Source organism: Daucus carota, chromosome 1 (assembly GCF_001625215.2).
Source record: "Daucus carota subsp. sativus chromosome 1, DH1 v3.0, whole genome shotgun sequence".
Classification (NCBI taxonomy): Eukaryota; Viridiplantae; Streptophyta; class Magnoliopsida; order Apiales; family Apiaceae; genus Daucus; species Daucus carota.
The window spans coordinates 39307233-39329422 of NC_030381.2; the positions used below are offsets into that span (position 1 = coordinate 39307233).

At 32.9% G+C, this 22190-nt stretch overlaps 2 protein-coding genes across 3 annotated transcripts; both read right to left on the minus strand.

Annotated features, from left to right (window-relative positions):
- Positions 1-1457: 1457 nt before the first annotated feature.
- Positions 1458-7470, minus strand: LOC108222482 (histidine kinase CKI1-like). The gene is made up of 7 exons (XM_017396405.2): positions 7417-7470; positions 7020-7070; positions 6200-6433; positions 5219-5881; positions 3838-4210; positions 2069-3753; positions 1458-1853 (listed from the first exon to the last, which is right to left on the minus strand). The coding sequence occupies exons 1-7, from the start codon at positions 7468-7470 to the stop codon at positions 1644-1646; spliced, it is 3270 nt and encodes a 1089-aa protein (XP_017251894.1). The 3' UTR covers positions 1458-1643.
- Positions 7471-9246: 1776 nt separating this feature from the next.
- On the minus strand, positions 9247-20417 carry LOC108212439 (uncharacterized). Of its 2 annotated transcripts, XM_064083523.1 has the most exons (9): positions 20170-20417; positions 19489-19534; positions 12535-12607; positions 12098-12169; positions 11373-11437; positions 10867-10975; positions 10089-10169; positions 9861-9962; positions 9247-9766 (listed from the first exon to the last, which is right to left on the minus strand). In XM_064083523.1, the coding sequence occupies exons 1-9, from the start codon at positions 20219-20221 to the stop codon at positions 9656-9658; spliced, it is 711 nt and encodes a 236-aa protein (XP_063939593.1). In that variant the 5' UTR covers positions 20222-20417; the 3' UTR covers positions 9247-9655. The 2 variants fall into 2 exon arrangements, with proteins under 2 accessions (XP_063939593.1, XP_017239657.1); XM_017384168.2 differs by lacking the exons at positions 19489-19534; positions 20170-20417 and having other exon boundaries at positions 12535-12826.
- Between the last annotated feature and the right edge of the window lie 1773 nt (positions 20418-22190).

The window sequence follows — 22190 nt, forward strand, 5'->3', positions numbered from 1 at the left end:
TGTATGTTTTTGATTTTCAAGATTACATAAGTATAATTACTGATTATCGGTAAAGTTTGGTCAATTTAAATCTAAAAATAAAAAAAGACAAGTAAATTGGCACGTAGAAAGTATGTTATTGCAGCAACTTAAGCCATAACAAATTGTCACCACCTTTATTAGTAAGTATAGGCATATTTGAAAAACAAGCTTGAAACCAAACTAGAGAAAATTAATCTTTGAAGTGAATCTTAAAGTTGCTTCACTAATCAAAGCTAAATAACTTATTATCTCAGATAAAAAAAGTTATTTCCGGAGGTATGCTAGAGATTCTTAGACGGATAACCATATATGTGAGAAACTTTAATATTTATGTGAGACTGGCTATTGATTTCCTTATCTCATGATGTAATGCAGATTTATGTACATAATCCGATGCAAACCACCCAGAATTCGAAACCCAGAAAATAAACTAAATCTGCTTAAGAATTTTGCCACACATCCGCAGTGGTCATTACCAACCCAATCCAATTGCAGAATCTTGTAAAAACAACCTCCAAACAAGGCCACAGGACAGAAGACAACTCAAAGTCTCAAACACGTGTAGTGCTACATGCAAAAAATTGAGTACAAAATTTTGCACAAAATGACATGCCAATTAACAGCATTTGATACTAGCAAGCCAAAGAAACCATTGATTCGAACTAAAAACCAGCAGCAACTTAAAGTGAGCCAGCATTATTACTAGGAAGCATACCAAGTGAATCATATAAGAAATACTGTAATTGCCAAGTCTAGTTACTGAAGTTTCTAGTCATGAATATGGTTCCAATTCGTAGTTTTTTGTTTAATTTCTCTCTTTGGTCCCTTTCAGGTTGTTTCATCCTTTCGGTTCATCTGAAAAAGTAGATACATGGTTTTGTAATCTACGACTTGGACCATGGTTGGAAAGAACGCCAGTTCTTAGACCAGTTGAAAATGGACTTGCCTATTATGACTTTTGACGATTACATTAATTTCCATTGTTTGTGTTATATTTTTCAGGGTACTGGGATGAAGCTCTATCGACACGAGTGAACAATATCTGGAAGTGCAAAGATAAGTTTGCACAGAAGCAAATGCTCAATGCTGAACTTCATATTTTTGAAACTAATAATGTAATCCTTTTTAGTTAAGACCTATCCAAAGTTCAAATTGAACATCCCCGAGTTCATAATGCACGCAACCTTAGTAATAATATTGTCAAGAATACTTTTACACTATCTAACGGTCTATCGATCACAAACTAAATCACTATGAGAATTATACATCTCTTAAATAATACTTGATGAACTCTTGGCACTCAATTGTGATGGTAAACTGCTGACATCTGACATTGTGAAATCAAGTAATATTGCTTCTTATGTAGAGAAATGTATAATGTAATTACCTTGTGGGAAATGTAGTTACTTTAAACAGTGGAAGTAAAACGTCAACACCAAGGACAAATTACCTACATTGGCAAGTAAATTTAAGTTATACATGGGGATCACAGTTCAGATTCATTCTTTATTTGATCGGGGCATATTGCCAGAGCCAACCATTACTAGGCTCGACTCATGCTGAGCCCAACTGTTCATTTACTTGCCATCTGTAGAACTGTAAAAGACTTGTAGATGTAGGTTTCATCTTCCATGAATATCCATAATAACTTGTAGCAGCTTTGTTGGGTTCACTGGTTTTGGTATGTGATGATCCATTCCAGCTTGAATCATCATTCTTATTTCTGAATCGCTTGTATGAGCGCTTAAAGCTATTATTGGCTTGTGAATGCCATGATGTTCCTCTTCTTCTCGGATACGTCTAGTTGCTTCAAAGCCATTCATAATTGGCATCTACAGCATAAAATTTTATTAATTCATGCACTAAGATGGCAAGAGACTGAAGAGTGAAGACAGGAATGCATACTCTACACAATCATTTCTTACACCTTTTTTTACGATGTCTAGATTGATGCTATAGCAGAGTATATTTTAATTGCCTTGACATTCCTTAACAGGGTATTCTATTAACAACGCGATTAGAAATACTAATGGGACAATATGTTTACCTGGCAATCCATAAAAATGTAATCGTAAGGTGGAACATCAGAAGCTTCTTGTTTCCTTTGATCATTCAAACTTTTACAGACAATTTCCAGAACCTCTTTTCCATTTTCACATATTTCGACACTGGCTCCAAGTTTAGTAATAACAGAACATGCTATTTTACGTAACACCATATCATCTTCCGCCACCAAGATCTTCTTCCCACCCAAAGGTTTCTCATTTACTGGCCCACCCTGTTCTTTGATATCCCCATGAAGTTTTGGAATGCTTTTAGCAGAAGAGTCATGTGTTGAGGTTAGCACTGTTTTACCACTAGTAGCATTGGGTCCTGAGGGGAATTTTTGAGTTGATGAATTAATTTTATTTTCTGCTGATGGTTGGTAGTTGCGCGTCAGTGCCTGAAAGTCCAGCAAAATCTGATATAAACGTGATCCATGTAATGGCTTGAACAAGATGAGATCATTTGGAGGGAGTTTATCCTTGTCAAGGCCTTGAACTTGAATATTTCGTGCTCCTGGTTTATCTAGCCAAACGATCCTGCTGCAACTACTGCAATGGCCTTTTCTGAATTCAGCCACGGCCTTGCTGAGTTCACGAAATGGTCCTCCATCAGTATCTATAACAATTATAACGAATATTGATGTACTGGTATTAATATTCTGAGTGGTAGAACTGTTTGGTGTCGGGTTTTTTAGGCAATCACTCCTGGAGCTTAGGTCAGGTCTTTCAGAAGAACTACTCTGAGAATGTAGCAGCCTTCTTTTGATAATTTTCAGAGTATTAGAAAACTGTTCATAGTTCTTTACAGCCAAAACTTTAATCCCTAGTCGCTCCATAGATTTCTTAGAAACCTTGCGCCTTTCTTCACTCTGGATGAAAAGAACAACTAATGTTCCTTCTATCTTTTGACCACTCCTTGCAAGGTTTCTTCCTGAAGACTGATCAGATCCACCAGAAACGTAGCTACCAAGTGATTCAGGGTCATACTCTCTTGTATTTCCAGTTATGCAGTTAGTCTCGCATAGAGAGAGGTAAGTATTGAACTTAAAGCAAGTTCCTTTCCTGCCAACTTCTCTATCTTTAATCACGATCTCTCCTCCCATTAGACGTACAAGAGACTGAACAATATTAAGCCCCAAGCCAGTGCCTTCTTGTCCATCAGCTGTCTCCTTAACCTGAACATAGTCCTCAAATACTGATTTCGCCTTCTCTTTGGGAATTCCCTTGCCTGTGTCATCTACCTCAAATATAAACTCCATGCAATTTTCATTTTGTTGGAAAGCCTTTTTAGCTTCATAGTCATTATATGCTTCAGCTTCTTTGGAGAACAAGAAAGGTAACCATGTCACTAGATTATTCCGAGTGTTGGCAAGTATTGAATCATCAAAAGTTGGTTTCCTGGCAAAAGCTCTTATTGAAACATGTCCCTCTGAGGTAAATTTGACAGCATTGCTAACCAAGTTACAGAGTATCTGTTTAAGCTTCCCTCGATCTCCTCTAACACGGGAAAGCTTTCTAACCGAGCCATCATAGAGATCCAGCACCACATCTACACCCTTCTTCATGGCTACTGAATAAAACAAATCAGCCACATCTTCGAGTAATTGTGCCACATCAAACTCTTCTTCTTCCAGTTGTATTTTCCCGGATTCAATCTTACTTGTATCAAGAATTGTATTCAAAATACCTGTACATTGTGAAATTTACACACTTTGTTAATATAAATGTAGTGTTTCTATGTCACTAACTAATATATGAGCTTACTCCTTACCTAAAAGGTCCTTTGTACAAGCTTCCATTTGTACTAAATTTCCCTCCAATTCGGATCTAGGATCTACCAGCTCGTGACATAACTCTATCAAGCCAGTCAGGCCTGCTAGTGAAGCACGCACGTCATGGCTTGCACGGGCCAAGGCACGACTCTTATTCAAACTCTTCCTTTCAGCTTGATGGCTGGCTTCCATTTGCTGTATTAGAGCAGCACGTAACCCCATCTTTGTCCTTTCCCCGCAGACAACAAGAAGCAGAAGATAAACTGTAGTAACAAAAATAGCAGCTACTATAAACAGGACGGAAACAAGCACATTGTTGAAGCCATGCACAAAGCTCCGGGGTCTCTTATGTGGTATAGTCAATACATAAACCTGGAAAATGAACAATATTATGCATACTTATAAAATTTCCTATTATCATATTGTGCTATTTTTCACTGATAGCAAACACTCTGGTTATTAACATGTTGAACTGAACTTTAATGTATTTAGTAGCACACAAATTAAACTTGGTGACATTATAACCAAAATGAGCATGATTTTTTTTATTGCCAGTTCCTCACAAACGTAACAAATTCTAGCCTGGCGATCACAATTCATTAAACATACTAGCCTAAGTCCAAACAGAAGAAAGATGCCAGTTTATATCTCACGAATTTCGCCTAAACTAACCTAGGACCAGCCAACAGAATTCATCTTAATAAACAGACAACAGACCCTCCATCATGTATTCCACAATCTATATAGCATCTTTTACCTGTACTCAAATTTCTTCTATTAGTACTGTAATTCACAGATTTTGCAGGAGGCTCTGACTGTCCCTTACTTTATTTATTTTGCTGCACAATTCTTCCATAAGAGGTACTCGCACGTAACTGCATTTTAGGAATGTTAGAGAGAGTATTGCAGGCCTTTGTCATCCGATCACCCAATCGGAATTAAAGATCAATTCTGTTTGATGCCTAGCTAGTTTTTTACTAGATCTGTATAAAGTACAGAGTTTTACTAGATGTCATTAATTTTTATCTTTACTCATTAATCCCTTGCACTCCCTTGTGAAATAATGAATAAGAAGATGCACTTATCATCCAAAGTAAAAAGGTGAAGGAGCTGGAAGGAATCGGCTCATATACCACATTTACTTTTGATGAAATACTTGGCAAAGAAATTTAGGCAATTAGGCATAAGCTTCCCACAACTGGCCCCATTCTAGGTTCCTCATTCTTTCACTCCAATATCACCTATTATCTATCTTCATATGACAACCAGGTGCTTGAAAATTTTATAACTGTGCTGTACCATGCAAGTTTTAACATTATCAGTGCACATCTCACATATATGAGAAAAAATTAATCAGAAAGAGAGGAAGGGGAGACAAACCAATTCCACCCCAAGAATTTTTAGGTCTGAGCAGTATAACGAATACTTGATTTTCCAAATGTTGAAATTTGATTCCTCTGTAGTGCCATCATTCTGTTGACAAGTAACATTACCAACTTGACCTACTTGCACACCAAATGAATCTATCAGCTGAACTGAAACTGAATTGCTCTTTATGACTACACGAGTGTTTGGAATCGTCCCTTCTAGTACTCCTACTCCATCTTTTGTAGCCAAGTATAAACTGCCACCCTCACCATCGAAACTGCAGAAGAAACTGAGCAATGGTTTCACACGGAAACCTAGAGATATAGTTCCTCTTCCATCCATAGCAGCTGTGTTAAGGAAATGGAGATCTTGGGAATCATTCCATGATGTTCCTAGTGAAGCAAATTTGTTTTTAGTTGCATTAGTAATACTTGGAGGAGTAATCACAGCTTCTCCGTATGGCTTTCCAGTGTTGCGACTAACTGGCTGAGTGTACCAGGTGTACATTGTTGAGTTTTTTTGGTTAATAGGCGATGAGGAGTTAAAATATACAGCAACAGGCTGTTGCTGATCTTCTTTGCTGTAGTATGAGAAGAACAAACCATCTGTTCCGGTAAATGAAACTTGTGAAAGGTATGGAATAGTTGAAAATGCTTGAAACAGCAGAGGAGCCACCTGCATTCAGGATGAACTCACAAAGATTATCCAAAAATTATCAATTAAGCTATGCTGCCATTTGCTTAAGTTTAGTTGTAAGATATCCAAGGGCGGATCTAGTAAGAGGCACAGGGGGACACGTGTCCCCCCTGAAATTTTTTTTGACATTTTTTCACCATTCTAATCTTACAAAATTATAGAAGCACAATTTAAAAAATATATGACTGTAATGCAAATTCAAAGTAGTTTAACATGATTAATAGCATCAGTGTTCTAATTCTACTGTTGTCTGTTGTAACCTTGACTCTTTTACTGCAGTCATTAGTAAGTGTGTACCTTTGATTCAATTATAGAAAATGAAAGCCTGGTTTCATTCACTGATGCGCTTAAAATTCTTGCAAGATTTGTAGCAGATGAACTCAATGGAGCTAGTAATTTAGCTTTGCTTTCAATCTCCAATATCATTTCTTGGTTCAAAGTCTGAGAAATTCTCTCTATATCTTCAGTTGTCCTGACTTTAATGATATGTAGTAGCAATGCCACAGTCGGAAGCACCAGCACTATCAATACCTGTTTACCAAATTCATAGTATTAGATCATACTACAAAGTTTGTGCGCAGATGAAGATTCATACTTTGAGCAATCACTGACTTACATTATAGGATGGAGAAACTTATTGAGCAATCACTAACTTACATTATAGGATGCAGAAATTTATTTGCATAAAACTACAAGTGTGCAGAAATTAAATATATGCTAGTGACCATATCTGAAAAGTACCATGCATCTTGATGTCCTAAGATTGATACCACAAGTTCATAACTCTTTTGACCTGACTTATCTGCTGTTTGCAGCATTAACTGTCCAATCTCTAAATAAACCGATCACAAAACTCTAACAAAATGTATAAATGAAAGCGCACACACACACGAGTTATCAAAAATTAACACACATTCCGAGCACAACCGTAGTATGTACCAGAATAGGTGAGAGACTGAAAGGCTGCATCAAGCTTATGTCAGATGAAACTGAGTGTTGAACCACGATTAAACAACATGTACACCTTTGGTTTATTTTAGATTAACCAACACATTTGATTTGTTGTCACTTGTCAGGGCTTCCCAAAGTTGGGGTGATTTATAAATCGAAGAGAAACTTGAACAGGCCAAAACCTTGAACACCGATAATGAGCATCACAACCCTTTATCTGCATTATAGGTGCAAAAATTTATTTGCATAAAACTACAAGTGTGCAGAAATTTAATATATGCAAGTGACCATATCTGAAAAATACCATGCATCTTGATGTCCTAAGATTGATATCACAAGTTCATAACTCTTGACCGGCCTCTGATTCGAAACAAAACATTATCAAATACTCCTTTGGACATCATAGTCGAATATTACTCCCAATCTATATCCTAGTATTCCACTCTACATCAAGATAGAGTTTTGAGTTTCATACTTCCATATCAACACATAAGTTGGAGTTTAACAGTGTCAAATGGTAATTATGGATCAAGAAGTAAAATACATATGCAAAGATAAATTACCACAACAATCAGCAAACCAAAATGACTCAGCACAATGGAATTTTTCAGCTTCATTGTTCTTGAACATTGTCTTCTCTGTTCTGCCATTAAAAATATAATTGTGGAATATGCAAAATTGAAACCACTTTCTTGTAATTACATGCATGATATCCGGAAAGAATCTTGAAAAATCTCATTAGAAAGTCTAAGCTGATTTGAAACAAGAGCTTATATATGGCAACATATGATTTAGCTCATTTTTTCATGTTAAAACATTTAAATCTTGAGAGATTATTAAAAACTTAAGCCTATCGAATTTGTCACATTAGGAAGACAGAAAATGATGTTTACATGTGATGATCATATAAAGAAATGAAAATATTTATATTTTAAAAACATTATAATTTTTTAAAAAATGTAGATATATTAGAAAAAATATAGGCGTGTAACATGTAATGTTATATCACAAATGTATTTCTCAAACAATTACAAATATAATTAAAAATATAAAATATTAAAATCCAAGCTTAGTGTTTAGTAATGTGTAAACTACAATTATCAACAAATCTAAATATCAAATAAAATATTTAATTTTACATTTCAGATCATGTTAATTATTTAAATTATTTAAGTTTTGTATTTGATCAGTAAACATATCTGTGAATGTAAATTTTATTTGAAAATTATATAAATTTAAATATATTATAACAAATGATGTAGTTCGGTTTTTCATGTTAAACAATTAAATCTTGAGAGATTATTACACACTTAAACATATAGAAGTTTTTACATTAGGAAAAATATGAGAGATTGTTATTAGAGGAAAATAATCTTTACATGCACCATAATCATATTGAATGAGACCAACTTCTAGAATTTTCGAAGCATTAACGGAAATAGTTTCAAACTGATCGTGATTATACTTTGTACGGTACATTTGCAAGTTCAATGAACAGGATCTTTTGAATTCGGAGATTAAAATATTCTTTCCATATTATTTAGTCTTAGCATGTCCTCTGTAATTAATTGATAATTTTGATTGACGCGGACTCATGCAGAACATTGGGTATGCTAGAATAAATTATAATTTTTAGAAAATTGTATTTTTTATAATGTCCTAGAAATTATTTAAGCCCGGAGCTAATTATAATCGATTGGTGCTAAAGTTTGTCCGTAGCCCCAATCTAAACCTCTGAGCTTTTCAGTTCGGCTTGGTTTGAGTTTGTATTTTTCCTGGGGAAGTTGTGAATGAAAGCTTAGCGGAGAGTAATAACGGAGAGAAATTGACAGACGATACGAATCCGACAGAGTGAATTGACACAAAGGGAGAGTGTGACTCGCTAACTACTGTACACAAAGCATCATTTGTTTTGTACCAGATTGTTTCTTTTGAAAGTTAACAATCTCTATCTTCTAGTACTAGGTTTTCTAATCACACCAATAACCAATTTGTCCTGTGTTAATAATGTCGAAATGGCAAGCAATGTACGGACTAGATAAAATGTGTTTCACACCTAATATGAATCTTTGTCAAATGCCAGACAAGCAATCAGCTGTGTAATACTGCAGCACAATTAACGGAAATATTAGCCAGCCTAACCAATTCCATGTACTTAACTGGTAACTGCCCTGGTATCCGCTCTTGGCCGAATGGTGAAGGATTGTAACCTCTAAACGAATATGGTAGGACGTCTGTCAGGCTCGTGCTTCATGCTTATTGTCCAATCGTTGTTTAAAATTTGAAACAAAATTCTATTCGATGTGATGGATCTTCTCATCCAGGAACATATGGTAACAGGTAACTTGACTGGTAAATCTGTTCTTTTATCACCAAGGAAAAACAACTCATGGTTATGAAAGTCTTCTTCCTTCTTTACAAATTTGCAAGTTTTGAAACATCTGTATTCTCTTTCAACTATGAGTATACAAACAACCAGAAAGTTGTAGAGGGACAAGATATACATATGATTATGCTCTTTTTGTCCTTCGATGAAGTAATTTCTAGAAATATTAACTTTATTCTATAACTTTGTCAATAACAATAGAAAAAACTTGCTATTGTTTTCCCCGCAATAAGAGGGTGTTTGTACTATACACAAAGGACTCATGCTTGCCTGGAAAAACAAGGGCTCTTGCTCTACTATGACTACATCTAATATATATATGAAATCAACAAATATGATTGACTTGAAATGAAATCCATCTTTTTGAGCATGAAGATGGATTTCATCGAGATCTTGAAGGTAAAGATCCTCCTCCTTCACGTGGAATGTATTTCAACTCTATGTTCAAGGTGATCTTCCGCCTCCGCCCCCGCCTCAGCCTCTTCACCTCCTCCACTTTCAGAAGATGGTTGAACTTCTTCAGGAGCCTAAAAAGTTATTGAACATTGGCAATAGTTAGTTTCACTTGAGTATTATGATGCAGAAAGAGGTAATTTGTTTAAAAGAAATGCCTGAACTAACCTCGTATTGATGCCTGTTCCGTAAACTCTTGCGGATTGATCTTACTATGAGGATCATTACATATATGGGAAGTACTATTCCAGTGGTTTTTGCAACAAGTAGCTGCAGTGATAACAAATGAATACAGACTTAATTTAAGATCATGAGGCAATCAAGTCCAGAAAATTTTGAAGTCAGTCTAAACTCGAAAGCAATCATAATAGCTAAAACAAAGTTTGGTGTGCTCACAATAAAGAGTGAAAACGGGAAATTTTCTGTTGCGCCGACGAGCAACGTGAAAACATGTTGCAGGAGGAAAAGTATTGTGAACTGCAAAGATGATGAATATATAGGATTAGTGAAAGTGTATCAAATTGTCAAGTTAGAATAGCACTACTATTAATAATATAGAAAAAAGTACATATCTATAATCATACTTGACAACAGTCGACTAATAGTTATGATGATATGCGGCTCAGCCATGGCCTGAATTATTGTTAGTGAGCTAATAATGGAGTCACATTGGGGTTTGGCTGGTTTTTGGTTTGGATTTATGTACTACACATGATCGTGTTTGTCTTTTGTAAAAAAAATAACAGAGTAAATTCCAAACACTTTAAATCAAAATACATGAAATAGGGTAGGATCCATTATACACAATGGCCTCGAGCATCAGCTAATGTTAATATTCGAAGTATAGAGGTAAATTTGGCGTATATCCTATCCTCCCGCATGAAACCATGCTCAAGGACTTAAATCTTGGGTCACAAATTCAAAAAATGTGGTTGTAGTACAATCAAGATCACTAGTGGTTTAAAGTCTAACAATAAAAGCTTAGTTGAAAATATTATTGTGCATATCCAACTACAGGCAGGTGTCGTGTCCATCGTCCATTAAATAGTTGATTGCCTTTCGTTAATGCTTAGCAACTTAAAATGGCTACAAGGCCATATTCATCAAATGTGAAGTTCTTGAATTCAATGGCTAAGATACTTTTTAAAAATTATTAGAGAAAATATAAACTTACTATCAGAGCAACCACTCTGAAGCAATTCCAGCGATTCGATGAGAATTCACTGGTGATCAGCTGCTCGTCCAAACCTCCTTGCCCTCTCCTGGGAACTAGTAAACTTCCCCTATATTGATCAAAAAACACTTGTCAGATCAATAACACAAAATATAATAATGATAATAAATGGATTTTCTTTCGCTTTATTTTACACATTTAAAGCCTGAAATGAAGTAAACTGTATATGGTAGTGGAGGTTGTTATTTGACTTGGCTAGCGTTTTAAGTTTTAAACATGCCGGCAACTTAGACAACACCTTTCTTTAGACTAAAGCCTGCAAATGATGATTTTGCTCAAAGAAGATATTATAGCAGCCTTGACATAAAACTAACAATACCAAATTATCTTTAATCTGAATTATTCTTATTGTCAATTCATGTTATATAATTAATGGAAGAATAGAAACATATAACTGATAATAATGTAACATTGTGCATGTATATTGATTATGGAGGAATAAATACCTTATGGTAACAGATCCATCCAGCAAGACCTTATCGACAGGGACAGTATACCCAGGTTCGAAATTCTGTAACATGGCAAAAGTCCTTCTCAATACAATACAATTAATAGGCAACCAATTTCTTTATTTAAAAAAATTCTCGATTTAAAATTCAAATACTATCATGTACACCTTTTCTGCAGAAAAAATTATCCATAAAGTTAAAGCCAACATAAAAAACCAGATTCTCCGTTACGAATTCAATTATCAATTCAACTTAATTTCTTAATACCAAAGGTTTTGAAACTTAAAATATGAAGTCATGTATGTTAAAACCATAGTTTCTGGATAAGAACAATGACAGCAGGGTCTCTTTCTTCCTGTATATACCACCTGGCTGCTTGGATTCATTGCTTATCTTCATTTCGCTTTCAATCAATATATAGGTAAAATGATTCCAATAGCAAAGTTTGTTTGCAAAAAAATTATGCAGCAAGAGTCCAATCGGACATGATTAGAAAACAGAACATCAAAGTTTAAAAATCATGATTAATTAACAAAAATAAAAACAGAGTGTCTGGAATTTGAACAAGAAATAGAAAGGACAAATTAATTAACCAGATAATGGATGAGTACTCTATTTTATTTGTAACTTTGTCAATAAGCAAAACTCCAAGTTCTAAGAAGAACCCAGAACATCCAAACAGAGATAATTAAAACACTAAACACCGACTTAATTATTCAAACCTGCAAGCATATTTCACAGGTGGTGTCTCCCTTTTCTTCACACCACCTCTGTATGCAGTCCCTGTGTGCATACTGTAAGCAAACAAGAAATCATCAAGACCAGCTCAAAAGAATTCAACATAAATTAATATATTTGAGAATTATAAAACCGTGAGAACTCTGAGAATCAAATTTGAAAAGCAAAAGTACAGTTTTGCAGAACCATTGTACAAAATGCAGAATCCTTTGGAGGGGGGGGGGGGAGAGAGGGAGAGAGGGAGGGGAGAGAGAGAGGGAGAGGGAGAGGGAGGGGGGAGGGAGAGAGAGAGAGCGAGAGGGAGAGGGAGGGAGAGGGAGAGGGAGAGGGAGAGGGAGAGTGAGTGAGAGAGAGAGAGAGAGAGAGAGAGAGAGAGAGAGAGAGAGAGAGAGAGAGAGAGAGAGAGCTGGCGGCAACAAACCTTGACAGTGCCAGAGCAGGAACAAGGAGCTTCAAGAGTCTTGCAGCTCTCAAATTCAATCTCATGGCATATCCTGCAAAAGGGAGTCCCAGCAGCAATTTCAGTTTCAATATCATCTACATAGACTGTTACTCCATTTGTCTCTGCCATCTCTCAGCTTCTCCTTGTCTTCTTTTTCAAATTTTGTTCCCTCTCTCTGTTTTCTCTTTTTGTTTTTGTTTTTGTTTGCTTTATATTTTCTTTCCGGCAACTTACAGCCCTTTATATACACCAACCTTTTACTCCACAATCCCCAAACTACCCTTAGACAATATCAAAATGAACATCTAATGTTATATCACATTAATATATATCCTCTATTACAGAACATCATTGTTTATCCACTTGCAGTTTCATGTTCCAAGTCGGTTTTGAAACATATATGTCTCATCTATTATCTCCTTTGACTTCATCCTAAATAGTCATCCAACAATTGTACGTGTAGGGCTATGATGGTGACACTTGCCAGGCGTTCACAAAATCTCGATTGAGATCGGTACAGTCATACATTTTGAGAAACAAATCTCTCTGTCGACTATGTTTCTTTTTTACTGGTTTTCGCGGGAACTTTTCGAAATTTACGCGGGAAACTTCAGAATTACACACGTTGTAAATCGCAACAATTGTGTGGTACTCAATATTCTATCCTACCTTGACTGTATGCTAGTACTATCTTAGAGGAGAACCATAAAATTATATTATGATAATTATTCAGATTTTCTAATACATGAACATGTATTAGAAAGATTCTATTTAATAGAAAATCATACAAGTTTATTATTTGGTGCTTCATTATCTATTTTTTTCTTAAAACATGTCAATCAATTTACATTATGATGGGGGAATATGTTTGTTTATATTTAATTGAAACCTTGTATTCATTATATAGCAAAGTGTTAGGACCGGTGATTAGTAACATATTCAAGTCTTCTTGAGCTCCGAAAGGAGGATGTTTAAATAACAACTGCCAACACATTTGGCATCTGGAGTAAAGTCAAGAGGATAGACTATTTTCCTGTATTTATATTAATTGATTCAGGGTTGTACTTGGGACACAGTTCCATCTGACTTTTATTAATGTAACACTTTCTCGATTAATAATTTAACCTCACAATCATAACAATAGTTCTCCCTCCTAAATACATTATTGTAAATAGTGTAAAATAAAGTACAAACATATGAAACAATTATAATAAACGTTCAAAAAAAAAAAAAAACTACTCCCTCCGTCCCACCCATTTCTTATCGAATGGGTTGGGCACGGAGGTTAAGAAATATGTATAAAGTAGTGGAAAAGAAAGAAAAGTGGGGAAAGTGGTGGGATCCTTGATTTTTAATGTATAAAAAGAGGATAGTGGAGTAAAAGTAGTGTGAAAAGGAAAGAAAAGTAGAGAAGTGGTGGGACCCATTAACTATTTTTGGTAAGTTTTGAAATATAAAGAATTGGGTGGGACATCCAAAAAGAAAAGTGTAAAGAAATGGATGGGACGGAGGGAGTACATAAATAATTAACATTCACTCCTAAACGGTCGCATTGTTATTCCGTGTACCCTTGCTCTCAAAACTTATATCTCCATGAATTTTGTGGAAGTGGTGTTTATTGTAGTGTTTACAGGAAACAATTCAAAATCAACTTGATTGAACACATATCAGTGCTTACTTAAATGTCTAAATTTATTAATCGACAAAATGTTACTTCTTCTATGTTAAAATAATAGTTTTATTTTGATTTTAATAGTTAAATTGATCAAATTTTGACTAACAATTAATACCAATTACATAATTAAAAAAATTAAAATTATAACACTAATGAAATGAAATCAAAATTTGACCAATAAAAATTAAATAAAACAACCTTTATGAAATGAAATGAATACATGTATTTGTTAAAACAAACTTCTATCATGAAATTTCTTATACTCATAGTTATCTTCTTATTCATGTATCATCCTCACTGTTCATCCTTATCATTTTCGGGTTCCTATCCTCTTGTCTTGTGTCATGTTTGTTGAGGCGAAACTGCAGTTCAACTCCATGCTACGCAATACAATAAACACTAACAAACTTAGTCCATTAATTTGACTAAACTTAGTTTTTCTAGTTCAAAAGGAAGACCAATTGCCTCATCCTTCAGAGACAGAGTCGGTTCACCACAATTTTCATGCATACTGACGTTTAGACTCTCGTTCTCCTCAAGGAAGTTCAAATATAGACATGTCTATCTCTTTCAAACTGCAACCTAAGATATTCATAAAATTCGGCTTTCAGTGACGGATGAACTATATAAATAATTATTATTATCGTTTATATCTTCTCCTCCTCGTGTAATAGTTATCTCCGAAGGTCCTTATCTTCTTGTTGCATCTTTTATGCTCATTTTGTATGATATTTTTTCTTATTTTATATTTTTAATTCGATTTTTACAATAATAATTTTTTCAGGAGAAAAAACTAGTAATAATATGTAACTTTGATTGTTGGGAGCGGTGCAGGAGAAATGACAAGTGTCCTTGGGGCACAACAACTTGTAAAGAAATTCAAATAGAACTGGTAGTACTATTGCCAAGTGAGTATGAACAATAATTATATATATATTTGATATTTAATAATCTTTTATTAGAAAATATAATTTACTAACATTTTTTTCAGTGGCGTTAAAATTAATGTTTTTAATATTTTAGGATTTTAATATGCTAAATATTATATTATATAAATCATTTATATATGATAAAAATACATAAATTTGTACTTTTTTGTGGAACTAAATATTTGTTATCATAAATAAGAATCTGTATTTCTCTAAATATTTAATTCTAAAAAGATATTATACATATTTGAAAAAAATCTCAATATTTACCTTTACAAAATAACTAAAAACAAATACTCATATCCTTCCTGGAGATTTATTATTTTTGCATCCGAACTTTATATTTTGGACCGGACAAAAGGCTTGGACAAAAAGGCTTTCACATTTTTCAAATTGATCCAGCCCAGACTTCATGGAAATGACATTCAATTTCACCATGGCCCAAACAAATTATATATGTAAAAGCAATTTCCAGAAGCAGGGCTTTGATAGATTTTTTTAGTTTTCTTGCTAAGGACCCAAATATGAAGCCTGTTTATTGTCAAAATTATATATATTTCAAATGAATAAGGACAAAATTTTGATAAAATTAAATAACATATAATAGGAAAATAAATCTTAAAATTACTGGATACAGTGAAAGTATATTACAAAATATAGTAAAAGTTATATCAAAAAACCTAATCATACTATGTAATATACTTGTAATTAAATGATTAACTTTTTTAAAGTTTTTAGAAGATTATCATATATTTTTCCATATTTATTATTTAAAATTGATAATTTTAAAATATCATTATGAAAAAATAAATATGATTATATTTTGTAATTTCTTTACTTAGGAATTAAAGAACAAACATTATCTGTTATAATTAAAGAAAAAAGTGTATAGAAATTAAAGGGAGTAATATTTTATAATTTGTCCCTTTGTATATTTTAGTTCATGTTTAGGTTTTGTTTCTTGCTTTCGGTTTTGTTTCTTAGTTTCTTTTGACACTTTCAATTTTCTAAATTATTTGTAATATTTAATTATGTTCAGAGACATAGGCTTGTTCCGAGAGCATTTAGGTCCTAATAATATTTTTATATATAACTATATACATGATGTCAGTTATTATTTATTATCAATTAATATTAATAATTATAATTTTTTTAAATATTAAAATGATTGTTAAGAATAATTATTTGAATGAATGATGAACATATATATGTCTAGTTTAATCAGGAGAACTGATAGTATTTAATAACATAATTTTTAAAATTATTTAAAAATTTAAAGCAAAATTGATAAGAGGTCAATTTTCTAAAAATTAATTTATCATTCAAATTTATTAAGATCAGAAGTCCAACACAAATATTACCATTTGTAAGGATCAAGCTCTTGCCACTACACTAAAATCAGTTACTTGTGGAGCGTAACAATAAGCTGCATAATGTAGCGGCTAGTGCCACGTTTGGATTTAGGGAGATGCTGGACAACTCCGACAATTTTAAATAAGGTTATAACATCTCAAACACACAACTAAACGTATATTAATTAATGTAAATTATTCATTTGTCATAAAAAATTAATGTAAATTATTTATTTTCTTTGCTAATAAAAGGACTAAAATACTTTTTATCTAATCTATATGAGATGTTACAAATATACTCTTTTATAGGATCGACATCCTTGCCAAATCCACAATCAAACTTACGAAATTCGGGTAGTGTCTTTGCACTTCGAGCTAGGTAGAGTTCTGATATTATTTATAACATTTCAAACATGCATAGCAGTTCTCAATGAATGTGAACCAAATATATAGGCTCGTGTGTATATGGGCAAATGAACAAGAAATTCTTCATAATACTAATAGAATTGTCAATTTGAGATGCATTTTTTACTTTGCATCCTAAATTAAACTGTATTATCTATATAAATATAAGTACATATGTGATGTCTATATGTGTTAAACTATCTGTGTGTTTTTTTTTATTATGTATATGTGTGCTCACACACGTGTTGGCTTTATTTATAATATGTTGTATTTGTGGAGTCAGATTCATAATTGGATTCTGATTTGGTTAGAAATATTGGACTCCAACTAAAGTTAGTTATTTCGGAGTTAGACTCTTAATTTGGTTAGGCCGGTTTCTTCTCTTATAAACACTCCCATGTAATTGTAAAATCCCAACACAACAAAATTGTGAGAAATCAATAAAATTAGTGTGGCTTGGGGAGTGAGATTTTCCGAACCACGTAAATCTTTGTCTTGTGTAATTGTCGTTTATTTTCTTTTTCTTGTTTATTCGTTTTTGGGTTTTGCTTTCGTTGTTGTATACTAAACAAGTGATATCAGAGTCAGGTTGGAACGGTCCATGACAATCTCATATAGGCTCCAGAATGGACCTAGGAAGAGGCGGATCGGCGATCCCGGATGGGCTAAAGGATAAAGGCAGGTGGGCCTTCCAATTTGGGCCTAGAGGGATCCAGATGGCCAGACCGACTTTCAGTATGGGTTTAAGGGGGAGCCTGATCATACATCAGGAGGCGGAAATCGATATGTGTCGAGCCCGATGTGTGAAGGGGGAGATTGCTAGGAGTTGTCCCACATCGATTATGGGTGGGGCAGAAATCTAGAATATAAACAGTCAGAACTACTCTAATAGTACGAGGTCTTTTGGGAGATGCCCAGAAACAAATCCGTGCGGGTTAGGACCAAAGCGGACAATATCGTACTGTTGTTTAGTTAGGCGCGCCTAGTAGGCCCATCAGCCTATATCTATTAGCATCCATCTTCGCCATCAAGGCGATTTTACAAATTGTTTGGACACTAAGTACATATGTGATGGTCCATGTGATATTTAATTTTGATACAGGTTTATTATTTTTCATGATTTAAAGAAATTTACGCAGAAATAAATTTTGATTATACTTGCATATTTGTTTTAAAAAAAGATGGACAAATATTTGATGAATATATTAGGATTTTATATGATGACAACACTATTTAGGAGCTGATTTACATAAATCCTATAAAAATATAGATTTATATGTATATTATTTTATTCTGGATGATGTCTTTAATAATGTTCTACAAAGCCCTAAACGTACGTGCTGAAAATAATGAATTTGAAAATAAAAACTGCTATGATGATAGTGATGGCCTTGATTATGATTTGGAGAGTGAGACTGAGATTTCATATATGAATTGTTCGGATACTAAACATCCCGAGACAATTGAAAATTTTGAGAAAATAAAAAGAGTGAAAAATGCTTTTCGAAGATAACAATGAGTGTGCTAATTTTAAATAAATTGTTTGACAAGGATAAGTTTGGTTCTTTAATATAAGAGTAATCAAGTAAGGATGAAAATACAAGAATTAGGTATGTACGCCCTGTTGCTATTCCAAGTAGAAAGAGGAAAAGAAACATGAAATGTTATGGATAAAATAATGGGATTAATTGAGGAGGATAAAATTGCAAATTTTCGAGTTTAGTTATAATTAAGATACGTTCATAGATATTTTAATATAATTTATTTTAAAATTATAGATTAAACAATAAAATTAAATTCTGAACAAATAAAATGAAATAAACTACGTGACTTCTTGACAATCGCCACCTTCATAAATCTCAGACAATACATAAGCATCACATTTTTCCTTCAAAATATGAAAATAAAGTGGTAAAAAACTTTTTTCAAAAAAGTGGACAAAAAGTAGATTGTACTTAGATAATTATATAATATTGTATTGATTTATAAAACTTGTATACTTATAAACAATGACCTCATATTTGTTGATATAATCATCCATATTTGGAGAGTAAAATAAGTTTAAAGGAAGGACATTTAGAATTTCAAGTGGTGAAGAGCTTATCCTCTGTCGTCTCAGGTCCTGGGTTCGACCCTCGCTCACCCCGAGAATGTATTAGAACGGATACTTACTTGTAAGGCTATAAGTCATAGTTGTCAAAAAAAAAAAAGAATTTCAAAGACACCGATGTCATCTCATTAAGCAAATACTTTGATGGCATTATTTCAAAGAAAGTTATAAATTATAACATGCTCTTGATTAGATTAAGATTCAACAAAAGTTAACCTAATAACATATGCATATGAATGGGCTTTTAATATGAGCAAATATACATAATTATACATACTAACAGTTTAAGTGAAGCATTTACTAATCTCCACCATTATACTTTTTCATGCATGAACTTGATATTAATATTAAATTTCATATCATTACAACTATGCAATAAATTGATCTAAGAAGATTGATTTCTAACTTATACAACGTTGGTCATAATTATAGCACAAATTTAATAAATATAAGAGAAATTACCTGCCAACGGATTCAGTGTTTTTTGAAGCATTTTCTTCATTGTTTCCTGCAAATAATACACAAAATGATCTATAACTTTTGTAATAAAACTCTTTGACGAATCAAGTTGAAGTTGTTAAATATAGTGGACATGACCAACTTTTTAGAAAAAATTCATATCTTATATAATTAAAATTTATTTGAATAATTAAATTTCGACTAATCTTCGAAAATTGATTTTGATTGATCTTGATATAAATACAAAATAAAAAGTCTACAACAATCATAAATTAAATTGAAATCCAAAATCGATCATATATTATGAGGATTCAACCGATCTAATCATATATAACATCTCTGAAAAATTCAATTTTTTATTAAAATTCCAGACATATTCAAGGTCTAATCTAAAATTGATTCCCAAAATATAGTCATTTATATAAACAATTTTGATCGAATTAGAGTTCGCTTCATAACCCAAAATCAAAATTATTCGATTTCAGATAAAATAAATCTATAATATTAATTCTGGTTCAATCAAATTAAATCAATGAGTCGAAATAATCCTTTAATATGAGTAAATTATCAGATTTGATGTATGCATCGATTTGTAAGTGCGTGCGCGAGCATTTGTATGTATATTTGTATGTATATCTGTATATGTATATGCTGAAATTTCCAAAATAATAGACAAAGACTTACCGGCGGTGTGTTTCAAAAGAATTGGAATGGAAGCATTCAACGAGTATGTCATTTGAATCGGGAACACCAAGTTAGGACGAGACAGTAATCAACAACACAAGCGCGTTTCAAAAAAAATTACCGACACAAGCAATATTATGAACACAACACTATAATATGTTTTTGTGCAATCGTTGATGGCTACCTAGTTGGCCGTAATTGAAGTGATAAGAATTTGTAGTGAGAAAAGGGATAATATAGAGACTCGAGGAAACCTTGACTACCCTAATAACCCGACCCGAATCTAATAGTATATTGAAATATGTTATAAAATATCCATATATATTGATTTATGGGCCCAACCATTATTTTGATAGCCCATAAATAAGTTTCAAAGTTTATAATTAAAATGAGCCCATATTGACCGGCATGCCCATAGTTGACAAGTCAATATAAGCTTATATGAAACCCAAATAGATATAAATATACACTGACAGTAGACAGTGAGATTTAATATTTTTGTAAGTTTGAAGAATAGACAAGTGTGCATTTCATTTGATTAAGTAAAAAATATTATTATATTTATATTAATTTGTAATCTTTTTGTTGATTATTCCGGTATGATTATTGACGTTATTAATTATATAACCAAAATCATGATATCAAATCTATATCTAAATTGGTGTATTATATATTTTTGTATGATGGACTTTAACTCTATAGTTAGCCCTCACTTTTGTGGATGATATCAAGATTTGTGTAATTTAGTAATTTAGGACAATATCAAAACTTAGAGGGAAGGCATCTTCCGATCAGATAAACCGAAGATGTATATGTTGTGAAGATTGCCACTATAAAATATATAAAATGTTTATTAGTGTAATAAAATTTTAGTTGAATATATTTCTAAATTTTATTTTAATAATCATGTAAGCTCCGCTTTTTGCAAGTTAATTCGATCTTATAACCCAAGTGGTGGGTTTATCCTCTGTTGTCCTCGGAGACCCGGGTTCGACTCTGACTCATCTGAATAGTATTAGAACAAATAATGATTTGTAAGGCATATAAGCTTCCATTGTCAAAAAAAAAAAAAATCCTTTAATTAAAAAAATAATTTTATTTCCACACTATGCTGAATAGCAAATTATCTACACCGAAAAATATCTAAGCGTTGATCTTTATGCAACGCAATCAAAGGTGAGCTAAACGTCATAAAGACACGGAGTAGCAAATTTTGCGAGACTTATCCAACAAAAATAAAAGATCTGCGAATAACTCAACTGTCAAACTGTCAAAGTACCCAGCTAGGATATTTCTCGAAACGAAATGATAGATATTTCAAGTAATTTAAAGGGGCCATGCAGTCTAGAATTGTAATTTGGGAATGAATTATAGCGTACCGCCAGTTCTCAATTAATTGCAAGTAGCTTTATGGGTCATACCTATCAATTCAATTTTATTCGTTTCCTCTCAAAATATCTTACTCCAAGTTCTAAATAATAATTCAAGTTTGTGTACAATAACGAAATTACTGTCTGAACTCTGACGAATGTAGACAAATAAATCGAATTTGAGTTTTGCTTGTTGACGATCGAGTTCAAACTTTAATTATTAGAATGTTAACTTTCAACAATTTTAAATGTAAAGTTATAATTTATATTAAAAAATATAAAGTTAGACATTATTACATAAAAAAGATTAAGTAATAATGTGATGGGGATTGAAGAGTAATATATTGTTGATACTATTACCTGAAAAATAATTGAGGTGGTGCAAACGAGCGTCAGCCAACTGAATTTTTTGACTAGTTTAATAATAACATATTATCATAGTCGCCATGCACTGTACAAAACAACTTAATTGTTATTTAAGTAAATCACATGGTCTACAAATTCGTATTTGATTATAACTAATACTAAGGTCTCTAAACAGGGTATGAACAGAGCAGCCTTATTCCAAATTAGAATGAAATCCTTTTTAACTCATCCTCTCAAAAGTCGGGATGTTACGATATTTGATTACTTAACATGATATTAAATCTA